Source organism: Ursus arctos, unplaced genomic scaffold (assembly GCF_023065955.2).
Source record: "Ursus arctos isolate Adak ecotype North America unplaced genomic scaffold, UrsArc2.0 scaffold_3, whole genome shotgun sequence".
NCBI classification, from domain to species: Eukaryota; Metazoa; Chordata; class Mammalia; order Carnivora; family Ursidae; genus Ursus; species Ursus arctos.
Window position 1 is genome coordinate 87,575,014 of NW_026622985.1, and position 16,881 is coordinate 87,591,894.

The window sequence follows — 16,881 nt, forward strand, 5'->3', positions numbered from 1 at the left end:
ACACACACACAAAGTCATAAAATAGTCAGCTGTGCCTTGAACACAGCCTTGACCTGAACAGCTAGATTTCTACAGGCAAAATTAACTAAGAGAGATTAATGAAGGCTATGATCTGAATGTTTGTATCCCCCTTAATTCTTATGTTGAAATCCTAACCCCCAAAGAGGATAGTAGTTGAAGGTGGGGACTTCAGGAAGTTCTTAGGTCCTGAGGGTGGACCCCTTATGAATGGGTTAGTGACCTTATAAAGGATTCCCCATGCAACTCCCTTGCCCCTCCCACCATGTGAGGACACAGTGAGAAGGTGCCGGCTAAGAACCAGGAAGGGGGGCCCTCATAATGGTGGACGCACTGGAGCCTCTGATCTTAGACTCCACAGCCTCCAGGACTGAACAATCAATTTGTTGTTTATAAGCTACCCATCTGTGGTATTTTGTTATACCAGTCCAAATGGACTAACACAATGACTTTTTCAATACTACCATACTTTTTAAAAATAAAAACATCACTTTATAAAAACAGCTAAGAAAAAAATTCAAGGACAAAAAATCTAGGTGTAGTCAGCATATAATTTGGCCTGGTTTTATCCTTGAGTTTGTTTGTTAGTGTATTTGTTTTAGAGTAGGGGAAGGGGGCTGGCGCAAAGGGAGGAAGCAGGCTCCACTCCCAGCGCGGAGTCCAATGTGGGGCTCGATCGCACGACCCTGAGATCCTGACCTGAGCCAAAATCAAGAGTTGGACGTTTAACCAACTGAGCAACCCAGGTGCCCCTCCCTGAGTTTGAACAGAGTATTTTTTCAAGTCATTGTGAAACTCAATGTCCCATGTCCGAAGTGTTTCCTAGAATGATTTTATGGGTGGAGTACTGCAAATTAAGCATTAAGGTATTCTTACCTTTCTTTCTTTAGTGGGTCTACAATCTAATATTTGCAGAGCCTTAGGCAAAGGTAAAAATGGAAGTCCACATGCCATATATTTAAATATTTAAGAGTTATAAATCAAGCCCATAGACCCCGAAATAAGATATGTTCTAGCCCCCTATCTTGATAAATCAATGAATCAATCAATCAAGCCTCACAGGAAGTTGAAAGGCCAGGTTCAAATTCAAAGTCCTACACCAGGACATGGCAGCACAGATGAGCTGGCCCTGAACAGTGGCATGCCACCCTCTCCTTCTCCCTTCTGGTCTCATCCCATAGCACGAGGGCCAAGTGTGCATACATGCAGGCACTCCCGCCTACAGTGTCCATGTTCCACCCACACTCCCCAAAAAGAGCTGCCACCTGGCATGTCAGGGTCTAGTGGTACCCATGCCGCTGTGTGGTTGGCCCTTGATAGGGCCTGGAAGTGGACTTGAGTCCATTTGGATAAGAATTCCAGGGTGTCAGGTCCCAAGAGGGGGCTCTGGGTAAGCCCTTCCCCTTGGCCCCATAATTCCTTGTCCCATGGTGAAGGATATGGCTCATGTTAATATGACTTTGTCTTTCTGAAATCCTGTTTTCTCTCTCCCTTAACTTAAAGAAGAAAATACAAAACAAGACATAGAAGAGTTTCTCCATTTCCATCCCTAAACTCCAGCCTTTTCTGGTCATTATCCTGGAGTTGGTTAAAATGAACATGAATAATTTTGCAGAAGCATAATATTGGACTTTGTAAATCCTAGTGCCCATCTTCTCCACTTACTATCTCACAATGTTTGAGCTGGGTGCCCAGTGAAATCAAATGTACAACAACTCAATTTTAAATTAGTTACTGACAACTTTCTGAAAATACATGTACCAAAAGACATGCAAAGGATATTCACAGCAGTATTATCTGTAATCACTAAAACTGGAGACCAGCCGGGGACTTCCAGGGAACACGGCAGAGTAGGGAGATCCTAAGCTCACCTTGTCCCTTGAATACTCCTCCATAACACCCACATCTGTGTAAAGAACCCAGGAAATGACCCAAAGACTGACAGAACAGACTCCACAGCTAAAGGTAGAGAAGAAGCCACATCAAAAAACAAAACAAAACAAAAAACAGTAGGAAGGGCAAAGACGGGGTTGGGAAACAGACTGACGCATGACACTGTCCATGGGAAGGAGGGACACACAGGCATGGAGAAGGGAGAGGAGCAGATTCCAACCAGGCACCCTAGGGGCAAGGGACCCGCACTAGGAGGACAAGGCCCCATATCATTTGGCTTTGAAAACCAGAGGGGCTTAACTTTGCAAGTTCTTACAATCAATGGGGTTTAACACCTGGAACTGTAAAACTCAGCAGGTTCCACCCTGGGAAAGTTGGAGGGTGACAGGAAACTGAGGCCCCACCTTTACAGAAAGAGCATAAAAAACAGCCCTGCTGACATACAGCATAGAAGCAGCAGTTTGAAAAAAGTGATATAAGGGCAGGAGATTTACTCACTAATCTCAGAACTAGTGCTGGAGGGGAAGGATCTTTGAGTTCTCCAAGAACAAAAGAACTGGTCCAGCCATTTCCTTCCCCCATCCCCTAGCCTAGAAACCCAGTCACCTGTAGGAACCAGTGCAGCCAGCAAGCATTCTCCATCCACCTTGCTAACGGTGCCCCCGATCCCACCCTACCTCCCCCACACACTTTTCTGCCAACCCCTCTTCCAACCCACCCTTGGCAAGAGTCCATCCAAAGCAGCACCACAAGCGTGGCATTGTGTAAGCACCATTCCACAGTGTTCAGCACCATTCCAAAGTGACTCTTGCCCTGGGGAGAAGCGAAGATAACCACACGAATCTGTTCAAGTGTGGCCCCAGACGTAGGCTGGGGACAGACATTGGGACTGACTGTAGGCTCTGCCCACTGACAAAAGCTTCTCAGGGACAATGTAGGGAAAGTGCCCTGCAGTTCAGTGCTACTGCATCTCTGGCAAATGCCTGGTCCGACCCAGCTTAAGCACAAACTGGCTCATTAACAACACAGGGACCAAACCCTGCCCACAACAGGTAAAGAGTCGTTGCAGATGACTAGACTAAAGGCAAACATAGCTCAGCCACAACAGTAGGACACACACAACACACACAGGAAACATCCCTGAAGACCGAGATTCTGGTGAACAGAGATACTACAGGACCTCTTCTTCATAAGACCACTACTTTCAAGAGCACAAGATGTAGCTGACTTTCCTAACACACAGAAACAGACACAGAGAATTCGACAAAATGAGGAGACAGAGGAATATGTTCCAAATGAAATAGAACAAATTCCTAGTGAGAAAGCTAAATGAAATAGAGATAAGTAATACTCCTGGTAGAGAATTTAAAGTAATGGTCATAAAGATACTCACTGGACTTGAGAAATGAATGGAGGACCTCAGTGAGACCCTCAGTAAAGAGACAGAAAACATAAAAAAGAATCAATAAGAGATGAAGACCCCAATCACTGAAATTAAAAATACACTAGAGGGAATAAAGCCTAGATTAGAGGAAGTGGAAAAACAGATCAGTGACCTGGAGGACAGAGTAACGGAAAGCAATCAAGCTGAACAAAAGAAAGAAAAAAGAATAATAAAAAATGAGAACAGATTAAGGGAACCCAAAAACACTGTCAAGTGTAAAAATATTCACATTGCAAACATCCCAAAAGAAGGAGAAGAAAGAAAAGGAGGCAGAAATTTTACTTGAAGAAATAATAACTGAAAAGTTCCTGAATGTGGAGAAGGAAACAGAAATCCAGATCCAAAAGGCACAGAGATTCCCCCAACATAATCAATCCAAGGAGGTCCACACCAAAATACACAGTAATTAAAACGGTAGTGATAAAGAGAGAATTTTAAAAGCAGTAAGAGAAAAGAGAACAGTTACCATACAAGGGAAATCACATAAGGTTCTCAGGGGATCTTTCAGCAGAAACTTGACAGGCCACAAGAGAGAGGCAAGACATATTCAAAGTTCTGCAAGAAAAAAACCTGCAACCAAGAATACTCTCTCCAGCAGCTGTCATTCAGAACAGAAAGAGAGATAAAGTTTCCTAGACAAACAAAAACTAAAGGAATTCACTGTCACCAAACCAGCCCTATGGGTAATGTTAAAGGGGTCATTTCAGCTGGAAATGAAAGATCATTGAAGGAGTAAAAAAAAATAAGAAGCACAAAAACAGTAAAATTAAGTACAACTATAAAAATGAATCAAGGGGTCCACTAAATAAAAGGATGTAAAGTATGACAACACATACCTACAATGTGGGGAGGAGAGAAGAGTAACAGTTTGTGCTTTTAGAATGGGTTCCAACTTAAGTGACCATCAATTTAATACAGACTGCTATATGCATAAGGTGTTACATATAAATGTAATGGTAACCACAAATCAAAACCTGGTAATAGATATGCAAAAAATAAAGATAAAGGAATCCAAGTATAGCACTAAAGAAAGCCACCAAATTGTGAGAAAGAGAGCAAGAGAAGAAAGGAACAGAGAAGAATTACAAAAACAACCACAAAACAAGGAACAAAATGGCAGTAAGTACATACCTATCAATAATTACTTTGAACGTAAATGGACTAAACACTCCAATCAAAACACACAGGGTGATGGGATGGATAAAAAAGCAAGACCTTTCTCTACGCTGCCTATAAGAGACATATTTCAGACCTAAAGCTACATGCAGTTTGAAAGTAAAGAGATGGAAAGATATTTATCATGCAAATGGAAGTGAAAAGAAAGCCAGGATAGCAATACTTATATTAGACAAAATAGACATTATTTTTTTTTAAAGATTTTATTTATTTATTTGACAGAAAGACAGCCAGTGAGAGAGGGAACACAAGCAGGGGGAGTGGGAGAAGAAGAAGCAGGCTCCCAGTGGTGGAGCCCGATGCAGGGCTCAATGCGGGGCTCGATCCCAGGACTCTGGAATCACGCCCTGAGCCGAAGGCAGACGCTTAATGACTGAGCCACCCAGGTGCCCTGACAAAATAGACTTTAAAACAAAGACTATAACAAGAAACAAAGAAGGACACTATAGAATCATAAAGAGAACAATTCAAGAAGAAGCTGCGACAATTGTAAATAATATGCACCCAACAGAGAAGCACCCAAATACATAAAGCAACTATTAACAAACGTACAGGAAGTAATCAATAGTAATACAATAATATTAGGGGGCTTTAACACCCATTTACATCAATGGATAGATCATCCAAACAGAAAACCAACAAGGAAATAGTGGCTTGGAATGACACATTGGACCAGATGAATCTAACAGATATATTCAGAACACTACTTCCCAACACTGCAAAATACACCTTCCTTTCAAGTGCGCATGGAACATTCTCCAGAACAGATCACATGTTAGGCCACAAAACAAGTCTCAACAAATTCAAAAACACTGAAGTCATAGCATGCATCTTTTCCAACCACAATGCTATAAACCTAGAAATCAACCACAATAAAACGCTGGAAAGAGCACCAATACATGGAGGTTAATTAACAGCCTACTCAACAATGAATGGGTCAACAAAGAAATCAAAAAGGAAATCAAAAAACATATGGAGACAAATGAAAATACAGTGGTTCAAAATCTTTGCCATGCAGCAAAAGCTGTTCTAAGAGGGAAGTTTATAGCAATACAGGCCTATTTCAAGAAGCAAGAAAAATCTCAAACAACCTAATCTTATACCTTAAGGAGATAGAAAAAGAAAGATAAATAAAACCCAAAACTTGTAGAAGGAAGGAAATAATACAGTTTAGAGTAGAAATAAACAAAACAGAAACTAAAAAAACAACAGAACAGATTAATGAAACCAGGAGCTGGTTCCTTGAAAAGATCAACAAAATTGATAAGCCACTAGCTAGACTCATCAAAAGAGAGAGAGAGAGGGAACTCATAATCAGAAATGAAAGAAGAGAAATAACAAATATTACAACAAGAGAAACAGAGAACAAGAGAAATACTGTTGTTATTGTTGTTACAACAAGAGAAATAGAAAATATTACAACAAATTGGACAACCAGAAAACAGATAAATTCCTAGAAACATGTACCTTCCCAAAACTGAAGCAGGAAGAAATAGAAAATTTGTCTGTTTGTTTTTAAGATTTTATTTATTTATCTGAGAGTGTGAGAGTGAGAGAGAGAGAGATTGAGAGAATGAGTGGGGAGAGGGGCAGAGGGAGAAGCAGACTACCCACTGAGCAGGAGCCTGATGCAAGACTCGATCCTAGGACCCTGGGATCATGACCTGAGCTGAAGGCAGACACTTAACACACTGAGCCACCCAGATGCCCCTAGAAATAGAAACTTTGAACAGACTGATTACCAACAAATGATGAAATTGAATCAGTAATCAAAAAACTCCCAATAAACAAAAGTGCAGAACCAGATGGCTTCACAGATGAATTCTACCCAAAATTTAAAGACTTAATACCTATTCTCACTCTATTACAAAAAACAGAAGAGAAAGGAAAGCTTTCAAATTCATTCTATAAGGCCAGCACTACCCTGATGAAGACACCACAGAAAAGAGAGAAAACTACAGGCCAATACATCTGATGAACATAGATGCAAAAATCTTCAACAAAATTATAGCAAACTGAATCCAACAATACATTTAAAAAATCATTCACCACAATCAAGTGGGATTTACCCTGGGATGCAAGGGTGGTTCTATACTCACAAATCAATCAACATGATATATCATATCAACAAGAGAAAAGGATAAAAACCCTATGATCATTTCAATAGATGCAGAAAAAAATATTTGACAAAGTATAACATCCATTTATGATAAAAAAAAAAAAACCACAGCAAAGTAGGTTTAGAGAGAACATACCTCAACATAATAAAGGCCCCTATATGAAAAACCTATCCTCTACAGTGAAAAACTGAGAGCTTTTCCCCCAAGATCAGGAACAAGACAAGGATGTCCACTTTCACCATTTTTATTCAACATAGTACTGGAAGTCCTAGCCACGGCAATCAGACAACAAAAAGAAATAAAAGGCATCCAAATTGGTAAGGAAGAAGTAAAACTTTCACTGTTTGCAGAAGACGTAATACTATATATAGAAAACCTGAAAGACTCCACCAAAAAACTGGAAGAACTGATCAACGAATTCAGTAAAGTTGTAGGATACAAAATCAATGTACAGAAATCTGTTGTACTTCTATACACTAAAAATGAAGTAGCAGAAAAAGGAATGAAGAAAACAATCCCATTTCCTATTGCACCAAAAAGAATTAAATACCTAGGAATAAACTTAACCAAGGAGGTGAAAGACCTGTATTTCTGAAAATTACAAAACATTGATGAAAAAAATTGAAGATGACACACAAAAAACGGAGATATTCCATGCTCGTGGATCGGGAGAACAAATATTGTTAAAATGTCCATATTCCCATAAGCAATCTGCAGATTTAATGCAATCCCTATCAAAATACCAACAGCATTTTTCACAGAGCTAGAACAGACAATCCTAAAATTTGTATGGAACCAGAAAGATCCCAAATAGCCATAGCAATCTTGAAAAAGAAGAACAAAACTGGAGGTATCACAATTCCAGATTTCAAGTTATATTACAAACCTGTGCTAATCTAAAGAGTAGGGTACTGGCCCAAAAATAGACACATAGATCCATGGAACAGAATAGAGAGCCCAGAAATAAACCCATGATTATATGGTCAATCAATCTTTGACAAAGTAAGCAAGGATATGCCTTGGGAAAAAACAGTCGCTTCACCAAATGGTGTTGGGAAAATGAGACAGATACATGCAAAAGAATGAAACTAGACCACTTTCTCACACCATATACAAAAATAAACTCAGAACGAATTAAAGACCTAAATGGGGAACTGAAACCATAAAACTCCTAGAGGAGAACACAGGCAGTAAGGTCTCCGGCATCAGCCATAGCAACATTTTTCTAGGTATGTCTTCTAAGGCAAGGAAAACAAAAGCAAAAATAAATTACTGGGACTACATCAAAATAAAAAGCTTTTGCACACCAAAGGAAATAATCAACAAAACTAAAAGACAATCTACTGAGTGGGAGAAGATATCTGCAAATGATATATCCAGTAAGGGGTTAGTATCCAAAATATTTAAAGAACTTATACAACTCAGCACCAAAAGAACAAATAATCCAATTAAAATATGGTCAGAAGACATGAATAGATATTTCTCCAAAGAAAACACACAGCTGGCCAGCAGACATGTGAAAAGATTTTGCTCAACATCACTCATCATCAGGGAAGTGCAAATCGAAACCACGATGAGATACCACTTCACACCTGTCAGAATGACTAAAATCCAAAACACAAGAAATAACAAGTGTTGGAGAGGATGTAGAGGAAAAAGAAACCTTGTGCACTATTGGTGGGAATGCAAACCAGGGCAGCCACTGTGGAAAAGAGTATGGGGGCTTCACAAAAAAAAAAAAAAAAAAAGAAGAAAGAAAGAAAAGAAAAGAAATAGAATTACCATATGATCCAGTAATACCACCACTGGGCATTTACCCGAAGAATATGAAAACACTAATTTGAAAAGATGCATATACCCCTAAGCTTATTGTAACATTATTGACAACAGTCAAATTATAGAAGCAACATGTCCATCAACAGATGAATGGTATATATATCACCTGATATATAGATATATATATCACCTGATATATATATCACCTGTTCTTTTTGATATACATCAAAAATATGATATTTGATATATATATATATCTGATATATATATCACCTGTTATATATATATCACCTGTCATATATATACAGTAGAATATTACTCAGCCATAAAAAAGGAATGAAATCTTACCATTTGCAATGATATGGATGATATAAGAGGATATAATATTAAGTGAAATGAGTCCATCAGAGAAAAACAAATACCATATGATTTAACTCATGTAGGACTTAAGAAACAAAACAAATGAACAAAATAAAAAAGAGACAAACAAAAAAACAGACTCTTAACTATAGAAAACAAACTGGTGGTTACCAGAGGAGAGGTGAGTGGGGGGATGGGTAGCATAGGTGAAAGGGATTAGGAGTATTCCTATTGTGATGAACATTGGGTAATATATAGAATTGTTGAAAAGCGTCGGTTTAGGGGGTATCATCCAAGACAGCCGACTAAGAAAACTTTCTCTGACTTCCTTCCCTATTGTATGAGTCATCGTGGGGAAAAGGGAGAAATTCACCACGTTGATATCAGCAACTATTTACACTTTTTGCGGAGCAAAGAGCGAGGCAAGCTATTATTTTAGTGTCTGGGGAGTCAGGTGAGCCATTAGCTCACCTACGGACTTACGGACTTAAGCTCACTCAACTTAGGGACGGGCTGATTTTCTAGAAAAGAGAGTGGCATCTATGTCTGCAAACAGCTATTTGACAGCTTCCTTTGAAACACTTGGTCACCTCTAGACAACCTTCCACCTCAGCCACCCTTTATCATCTGGGTCTCTCACCAGTTAACCAAACAATAAACAAGTATTCTTTGCTTTGCCTTCTTTTTAATTCATCTCCCACTGGAATTGTATTTATCAGACGGGCTTCCTAACTAGTCCAGGCTGGCGGGACACAACAGGAAGAGAAGCAGGTGTCGTGGAAAGAGGGCGCCACCTAGGGACGAACCTCTGGAACTCCAGTCTCATCTCCAGGTCCCTGACTCAGCCAGGTCAATATCCCACAGATTTTAGAAAAGAAAGAATTTGTCTGAAAATATCTACAACCACTTAAAACATCTCTGATCTCAGCACATTCCACTTACTCTTTTGCACTGATGTAGATAGAGAGAGCAGAGACTGATAATCTCAAACAGTGCTCATGTGGATTTCTAGATTCTGACGTGCCCTGGGAGGTCAATCTTCCCAAATCCTATTTGATTTAGACTGATAGTAAACTCTTCTTCATTCCCTGAGTAAATGCGAGGCACAGGAGCAGTTCAGACAAAAGGAGGAAATGGGCTGAAATGGGTGTTTGGCAATAGGGAAAAATCACAAATAAACGGAAGCTGGATTATTTGTATTTCTTTACTCCTGCACAAGTTCACAACTGTAAAATCTGATAAAAACAGCTTTCAATATTCATCAACAAACTCAAACTACAGGAGATAACAGTTTCAGACTCATAGTAACTACCGGTAGACTTGGCACACACACAGATGTGCACACAGATCCTGAGCAAAGTTTGCAAAATGTAAGATGTAAACATGCTTGCCCTTAATAGAACACTGTTCTGGAAATAAGAAGGCCCTCAAATCCCAGCATTCTGTTGAAAGCCCAGACTTCTATTTTCAAGGAACCCACACTCCTACCCGCAGTGAGTGAATTGAAATGAATAGGCACTTACCAGGGATTTTCGATGATTGGCTCTAAGAATAAATGGCTTAATCAGAAGCATCCACGGGACAGAAATCAAAGCCATAATAACGAAGAAACTTTGGACTTCTTGCTGTAAGATCAAAATGGTAAGATCCCATCATTTCAAGGTGATCATATGGCATAACTTATATGATAAAAATGATAAATATGGATCATTTTAGTTGTACTTTATTTCAAGAGATGGAAAGCATATCAACGTATCCATTCACCTTTACATCTTGGAATATTCCCATTGCAGTCCAGTGGTGCCCAGCGTCAATCCAGGGTGGACACTGCAAACTCACTATCTTTTTTTTTTTTTAAGATTTTATTTATTTATTCGACAGAGATAGAGACAGCCAGCGAGAGAGGGAACACAAGCAGGGGGAGTGGGAGAGGAAGAAGCAGGCTCATAACGGAGGAGCCTGATGTGGGGCTCGATCCCATAATGCCAGGATCACGCTCTGAGCCGAAGGCAGACGCTTAACCGCTGTGCTACCCAGGCGCCCCTGGAAACTCACTATCTTATTCCTTACTCTGAATACTCTCTCGCTATCCATCTACCCCATATGTGAACAAGAAGTACTCATGAGACACATAATAAGAGCAACTTGATTTATCCCTTGTCTCATGGGAATAGTTAGCCCCGGTCCTGCATGACAAGTGTGGCAGGCCCCATGACTTCACTAGTCACTCTGTAGTAGCCAAAAGTCCTTGGGTCACTTGAAGTCACAACGATGATCTCAACTAGCCATTGTATATTCCCAGGACTAGAGAATTATCTGAGCTCTGTGGCTCTCTGTCTTTCAAAAAGAAAAAAAGCTTCCTCACACTCTTGCTGTGGGTGAGTCACCCGCCAGGCTCTGGGGTAGCCGTGTTGAACTCTCCCTGGCTGTCTCCCTCACAGCTCCCTCTGGGCAGAGGCAACCACGGTCTTGGTGCTTCTGCTGAAACCCAGAATCCGTCCCACCTTATCATCCTGCTACACATTTCTTTTCACATCCTCAGGTCCCCACCTCTTATTATATACCCCCTAGTCACCAACTTGGAGGAGTGACCCGGAGCTGCTGTTGTCATAGAATCAGAAAGCCCAGGGAGGCTTGGTTGGAGCTACTAGAAAGGTGTGGACACTGCGTGCTCAAGGGGGCAAAGGAAAAACATTTCTTAGACCTTCACTTTTCTTCTACTGTTCTGGCTAAGTTCTCAATGAATGCTAGGGGACGATTTATATGCCACTTGTAACAAGATTCACCCTGCTAACACTGCCCCCCCATCTGCTCAGTCTTCTACCCTCCTTCCCGCTGAAATGCTCAGAAGAGGGAGGGGAGCCCCAGAAACACACACCACTCTTGCCAGTTCTAGCTTCCTGCGCACAAAGCTACCTCACCGTCGTCTGTCCATCTTTATACAAGGTTTTCCACCTCACGATGTACACAGCAACTGGAGATTTATATTTATCTATTGCTCTTCTTCTTTGATATTCAAACATGGCACCAAGACAGCTAAGGCAATGTTGGGAAGGGGTTGGGTTACCAACTTACATCATCTCTTCCAGCTGCATGACCCCAAAATGAGGTTATGGAAACTTCATACATGACCCATAATGTGTCAGGATAACACATCTCCATACTAGGTCACGGGGAAACCAGCCAACTCCCAATAAGGGCTTTGAAGGGGAGAAAAGCTGGAAAAGCCATTCACTGCAAAGTTCAGTGCATATTCCAGACCAGATGAGGATTTTAGACTCTATGAAAGGAGTTAGCGTATGAAATATTTGGTGAGTCTGAGTCCTTTGCCTTAAAGAGAAGATTGGTTCGGGAAACCCGAGTAAACTCATTCAAACTCCAGCAATGAGTAAATGAACCTTCCAAATATGTTCATTTAGTGCTCACGGCCTAGGGGTGGTTCAACTACTGTTCACAGAGATATAACGAAAACGTTACAATAGTAAAGGGGGCTACCTCAAAAGAGCTTTCAGAGGTACAGGTCTTCTCTCATTCTTATCTAAAATCTGAATTATCCTTGTTTTTCATAAAAAATGCCCTGCCATAAGGCATTTTCTCTTCTTATTTGCTGCTCCTATAAAGAAGGAGAACACAATTTGGAATCAAACGCATGAGGCCACATGCGGCCACGAGAAGGGCAGAGCAGGTCTTTCATGATGACATCCAGGGTGAGCAGCCACTGGTAAGTGACCCGGCATGGGGAGAACAGCTACCAGAACTCAGGATATATGAATGTGCCCTCCCTTAGTGATAATCTACCTTCACACAGTATTATCAACTTAGTCACTGGGAGAGGCGAGAGGAAAACTATTTGTGTTACCAAAAGTCACTCACCGAGTGGTTTTTATCTCCAGCTTCCATGGAGCATTTACGCTTTTTTAAAATAAAATATTAAGTTGGCAGTGAGGCTGAATTGCTAAGTTGGTGATGAATTGCTAGAAGTGGAAGAAAACGGCCTGGCAACACAGTCCATTTGTTGGAAGGGACAGTTCATGGAAGAAGAACCAAAAGGAAGAAAAGAAGAGAAGGTATCTCCGACTAGCCACGGCAGCCCACGGGAGAGCGTGAGTTTGGATCTTAGTTTTCCGGGAGCCCGCTGCCCACGTGAACAGAGGGACTCCTCTTCTTGACTCTTTCAGTTTTCTTTCTTGCACACCTTAGGGCTTATGTTTAGAATAAAAGATGACTCGGGGCACCTGGGTGGCACAGCGGTTAAGCGTCTGCCTTCGGCTCAGGGCGTGATCCCGGCGTTCTGGGATCCAGACCCACATCAAGCTCCTCCGCTGTGAGCCTGCTCCTTCCTCTCCCACTTCCCCTGCTTGTGTTCCCTCTCTCGCTGGCTGTCTCTATCTCTGTCGAATAAATAAATTTTAAAAAAATCTTAAAAAAAAAAGAATAAAGGATGATTAGATTTTAAAGTGCTGTTTAGATCATGTGCGGTTTCAGGCCAATGAATCTGAAGGGATGTTTTTTCCTTTCTCCACGAATGATGCACAAGCCGATTTTCAACGGCACAGAAATGACCTATCCTGTATCACCCAAAGAGGAGCGGCTCGAGCTGCACCACCATTGCCCTGAGCACCTGTACCCTCAGCTAACAACCAACACCTTCTGAAATTTAAAGAACCTAACAACCTTGAGTGGGTGTTAAGATGGCCCCGTCTTGCAAATAACTACTCTCCGCAGTACTCAAGAGTGTGAGAGAGATGTGACATTATCAAGCACATAAAGAAGAAAAACAACCCATCGATACCTGATGTTTGTACAGGGGTGCGTTGGAAGGGTCATCATAGTTAAACAGAAACATGTTGATGAAGTGGATGAGGATGCTGGGGGCATGCTGGGACGCGCGGACATCAAAGTGGCACCATTTGAAAATGATCATGAAAACCAAGTAGCCAAACAGACACAGGATAAAAATCATCTCAGGAATGAACTGCAGAACGATGTTGAGAGTTCTTCTGAAGTATCTGGGGGGGAAACACACACATGAAAGATAGAACACGGAGTGAATATCAGGAACTCGTTATTCGTCCCAAAGCACAAAATGTTCATTTTTCGCACACCGCATCTATTCCCCTAGCAAGCAGCAATTATGCAGGGATGGAAAAAAGAGAAAGGAAGGATTCAAGTGAACCGGGACCTGGAAGGTAATGTCTGAAGCAAAGGGCAGGTCTGCAGGGAGAGCTGGTGGTTTGACCTCAGCTTCCCCTGCACACCTAGCTCACAGCAACACATCCGAGGGCACAAAGATACAGGACGACTAGGAAGATTTTTCTAAGACAGGGATTGGAAGCTAAGGCTTATGGGCCAAACTGAGCCCATTCAACACAAGTTGAAAATGATTTTACATTTTTAATTATGAGAAATTAATTAAGTGAAAATTATATGTAATTCAAATTTCAGTGTTCACTAATAAAGTTTTATTAGAACACAGACCCATTCATCCATTGACAGATTTTCTGTGGCAGCTTTCATGCTCCAACACCAGGATTGAGTCGTTGGGACAGAGCCCATCTGGCCTCCAAAGCCTAAAATATTTACTCTCTGGCTCTTTACAGAGAAAGTTTGCCAACTCCTACAGGGCTAAGTAGGGGGCCCCCAAGTTAAAATGTCAGAAAGGGCCCCCACTCCCTTTGCTAACTGCAAGAGTTATCTGATGGTAAAGGGAGCTCTCACGATAAAACAGGATTCCCGGATCATTGAGGCCGGCCTGACACACGATGAAACCAATGATAGACTGCTCCAGAAAATACTTTCTGGGATTATCTCTCATTTAATTCTCATGGCCCTTTCAGGGAGGCAGTGGTACCAGGGTCACAGTCACTAGTCGTGACTGGTTGATTCACTAACTATATCTGATTTTTCGAGAAGATCTGTACTGTGTGAGCTTTCGGGTCAGGGGTCACCATGGGGCCGGCTCTGGCCAGCGGGAACAGAAGTGGTCTGGGTCCCTTCCGGAGGGAAGCTTAAGAGTCCACGTGTAATTGACGACTTTCCACGTTTTCATACAATGATGCCTTCAGAGAAAGAGGTTTGAGATGTTTCCAAGATGTAGCTTGATACAAGGGAAGGAAAGATAAGACGTGAACAGCCCAAGTGAGAGGTGGCTGCCACTTGGAAGAAATTTCATCAAAGGGAATTGACAATCTGAGGGCACATTGGCCCAAATGCACTTATGTCTCCACTTGCCCACTGGTGGGAGCTAATTCTGGATATAGCGGTGACCAAGAGGCCTTTCAGGTTGGGGGACAAAAGGTGTTATGGGCTTGCCAGTCTCTTTCCGAACGCTCAAGTATTTCTAAGGTGAAAGATGCACTCCTACTTGGGTGACCCAGCTCAGGAGAAACAGAGGTGTCACTTCTACCAGACCAGCCTGTCCTGGCTCAAGCCAAGACACGTGGCAAAGCACTCCCTGTAGGAAGGAGGAAACTCTTGCACAAAGGGACACGGGGCCACACGGGTGGCTCTGTCTGCTTCTCAATGACAGGGTCAGACCAACAGGCAGCAAGTTAATCATGAAAACTTACATGTGATTGAAAAGGCTGAGAATAACACCAAAAACCATCTGGACAATCCCCAGGATAACTGACATCTTCATTTTGTAGGAGTTCAGGAATGTTAGCTTGTTTGAAGCCAAGTTCCAAATCTGGATGGGAAATGTGACAAGAAATGCATGAGACCAGAGTCTGGAAGTTCTATCAGGGTCGACAGCAAGACTTCTCTGGGGGAAGTCACTGTAGGGACCACATTTTCAAATTTCAATCCCGTTCAATGCATGCATTTTAGGCTCAGAAAAGGAAAAGGAAGAAACCCCTTATCAATGCAACTCTAATGACAAATGTGTCAGAACCATCGGTGCCATTGGTAAATACCAAGTGGCCAGAAGAAAGAAAATCCTACGTGATTTTTCCTCCTCAGGGAAAAGACATTCTGAAACATTGTGGAGAGCTCTCAAATTTGCCTCATTTGTACTTCTTAGCGGCAGAGCTCTCTGGCCCATGAATGTATCCAATCCCTTCTTGATAATACCATTTTTTACTGTGAATTTCTATAGTGCTTCACATTACAAAGCATTTTCCTGGGTCCCTCTCAAGAAGCCACTCCTGTAGCCGATATTTATTAGCACTATGGGCAAAATATGGTCCCCGCCTTCTTCACGGTCCCTGTTTTAAACAGAGCTGCCAGGCTTGCAAAGTGAGGGACATGTGTCCCTGCCCTCTTAACAAGACTGACACACAGAGCAAGCACTCAGAGGAGCTAGGGGGCTGGTCAGGGTCCCACGCTAGCTAATGGCCCCATGGTCTCTGCTCCCACTCCTATGTAAATGGTTCAAGTCTTTGCTCTTACCTCCAACCCCTCCTCAACTTTAGACACACCCCCAAACCACCTGCTAGATATGTCATAAGGGTTTGCTAGACTGCATCTCAAAGGTAACAGAGCCACAGAGGTCATCTCATTTTTCCTCCTAAAATGACTTCCTCCTCCCAACTACTTTGCTTCAGTTAAGGGCTCAAAGCCCCTCTAGACGCACCCTCAATGCAAAGGCACCTTGCCCCCACCCCATGCACACATACAAAAAGGAACCACATCTCACTGATTCTCTCTTTACAACGTCCTGAGCAGCTGCCAGCTGGCCGACCACCAAGAAGGCTGCTGGAAAGGTAGGCAAAGGGTCTCCAGTAACAGGTGCCCAGACACCAGAGGCGTCTCCTCTACTCCCACCCCCTTCTGCCTGGCATTTCAGCAGCACCAGGCTTGCACTCCACCCTCTGCTTTTTCCTTTGCCTGCCTGCTTGGCCAGTCCCTACGGGATCACTCAACTTGGTTAGGACAAGTTTACCAGCACACTGTAGACCCAGCCAAATCCGATAAACTGAAAATTAAGCACCAGGCACATTCTAAGCTCTTTAAATGTACTCTCTCATTTAATTCTAACAAAAGCCCTACGATATAAATATAAATATTCCCGTTTCACCGATAAGAGCATTTTTCTCAATCTCGGGGAGATTACATTCTTTACACACCAAGGAGGAAATAATACTACAGCAAATG

General features: G+C 42.0%; 1 protein-coding gene across 6 annotated transcripts in view; it reads right to left on the reverse strand.

Annotated features, from left to right (window-relative positions):
• ATP6V0A4 (ATPase H+ transporting V0 subunit a4) overlaps nt 1-16,881 on the reverse strand; it is a 76,197-nt gene that overhangs the window by 9,421 nt on the left and 49,895 nt on the right. For all 6 annotated transcript variants that reach the window (XM_057304442.1, XM_057304446.1, XM_057304443.1 and 3 more), the window contains 3 exons: nt 15,357-15,475; nt 13,580-13,796; nt 10,311-10,412 (listed from right to left, as the gene is read on the reverse strand). In XM_057304442.1, the coding sequence (XP_057160425.1) occupies nt 10,311-10,412; nt 13,580-13,796; nt 15,357-15,475 (438 nt within the window). The remainder of the gene's footprint in view (nt 1-10,310; nt 10,413-13,579; nt 13,797-15,356; nt 15,476-16,881) is intronic.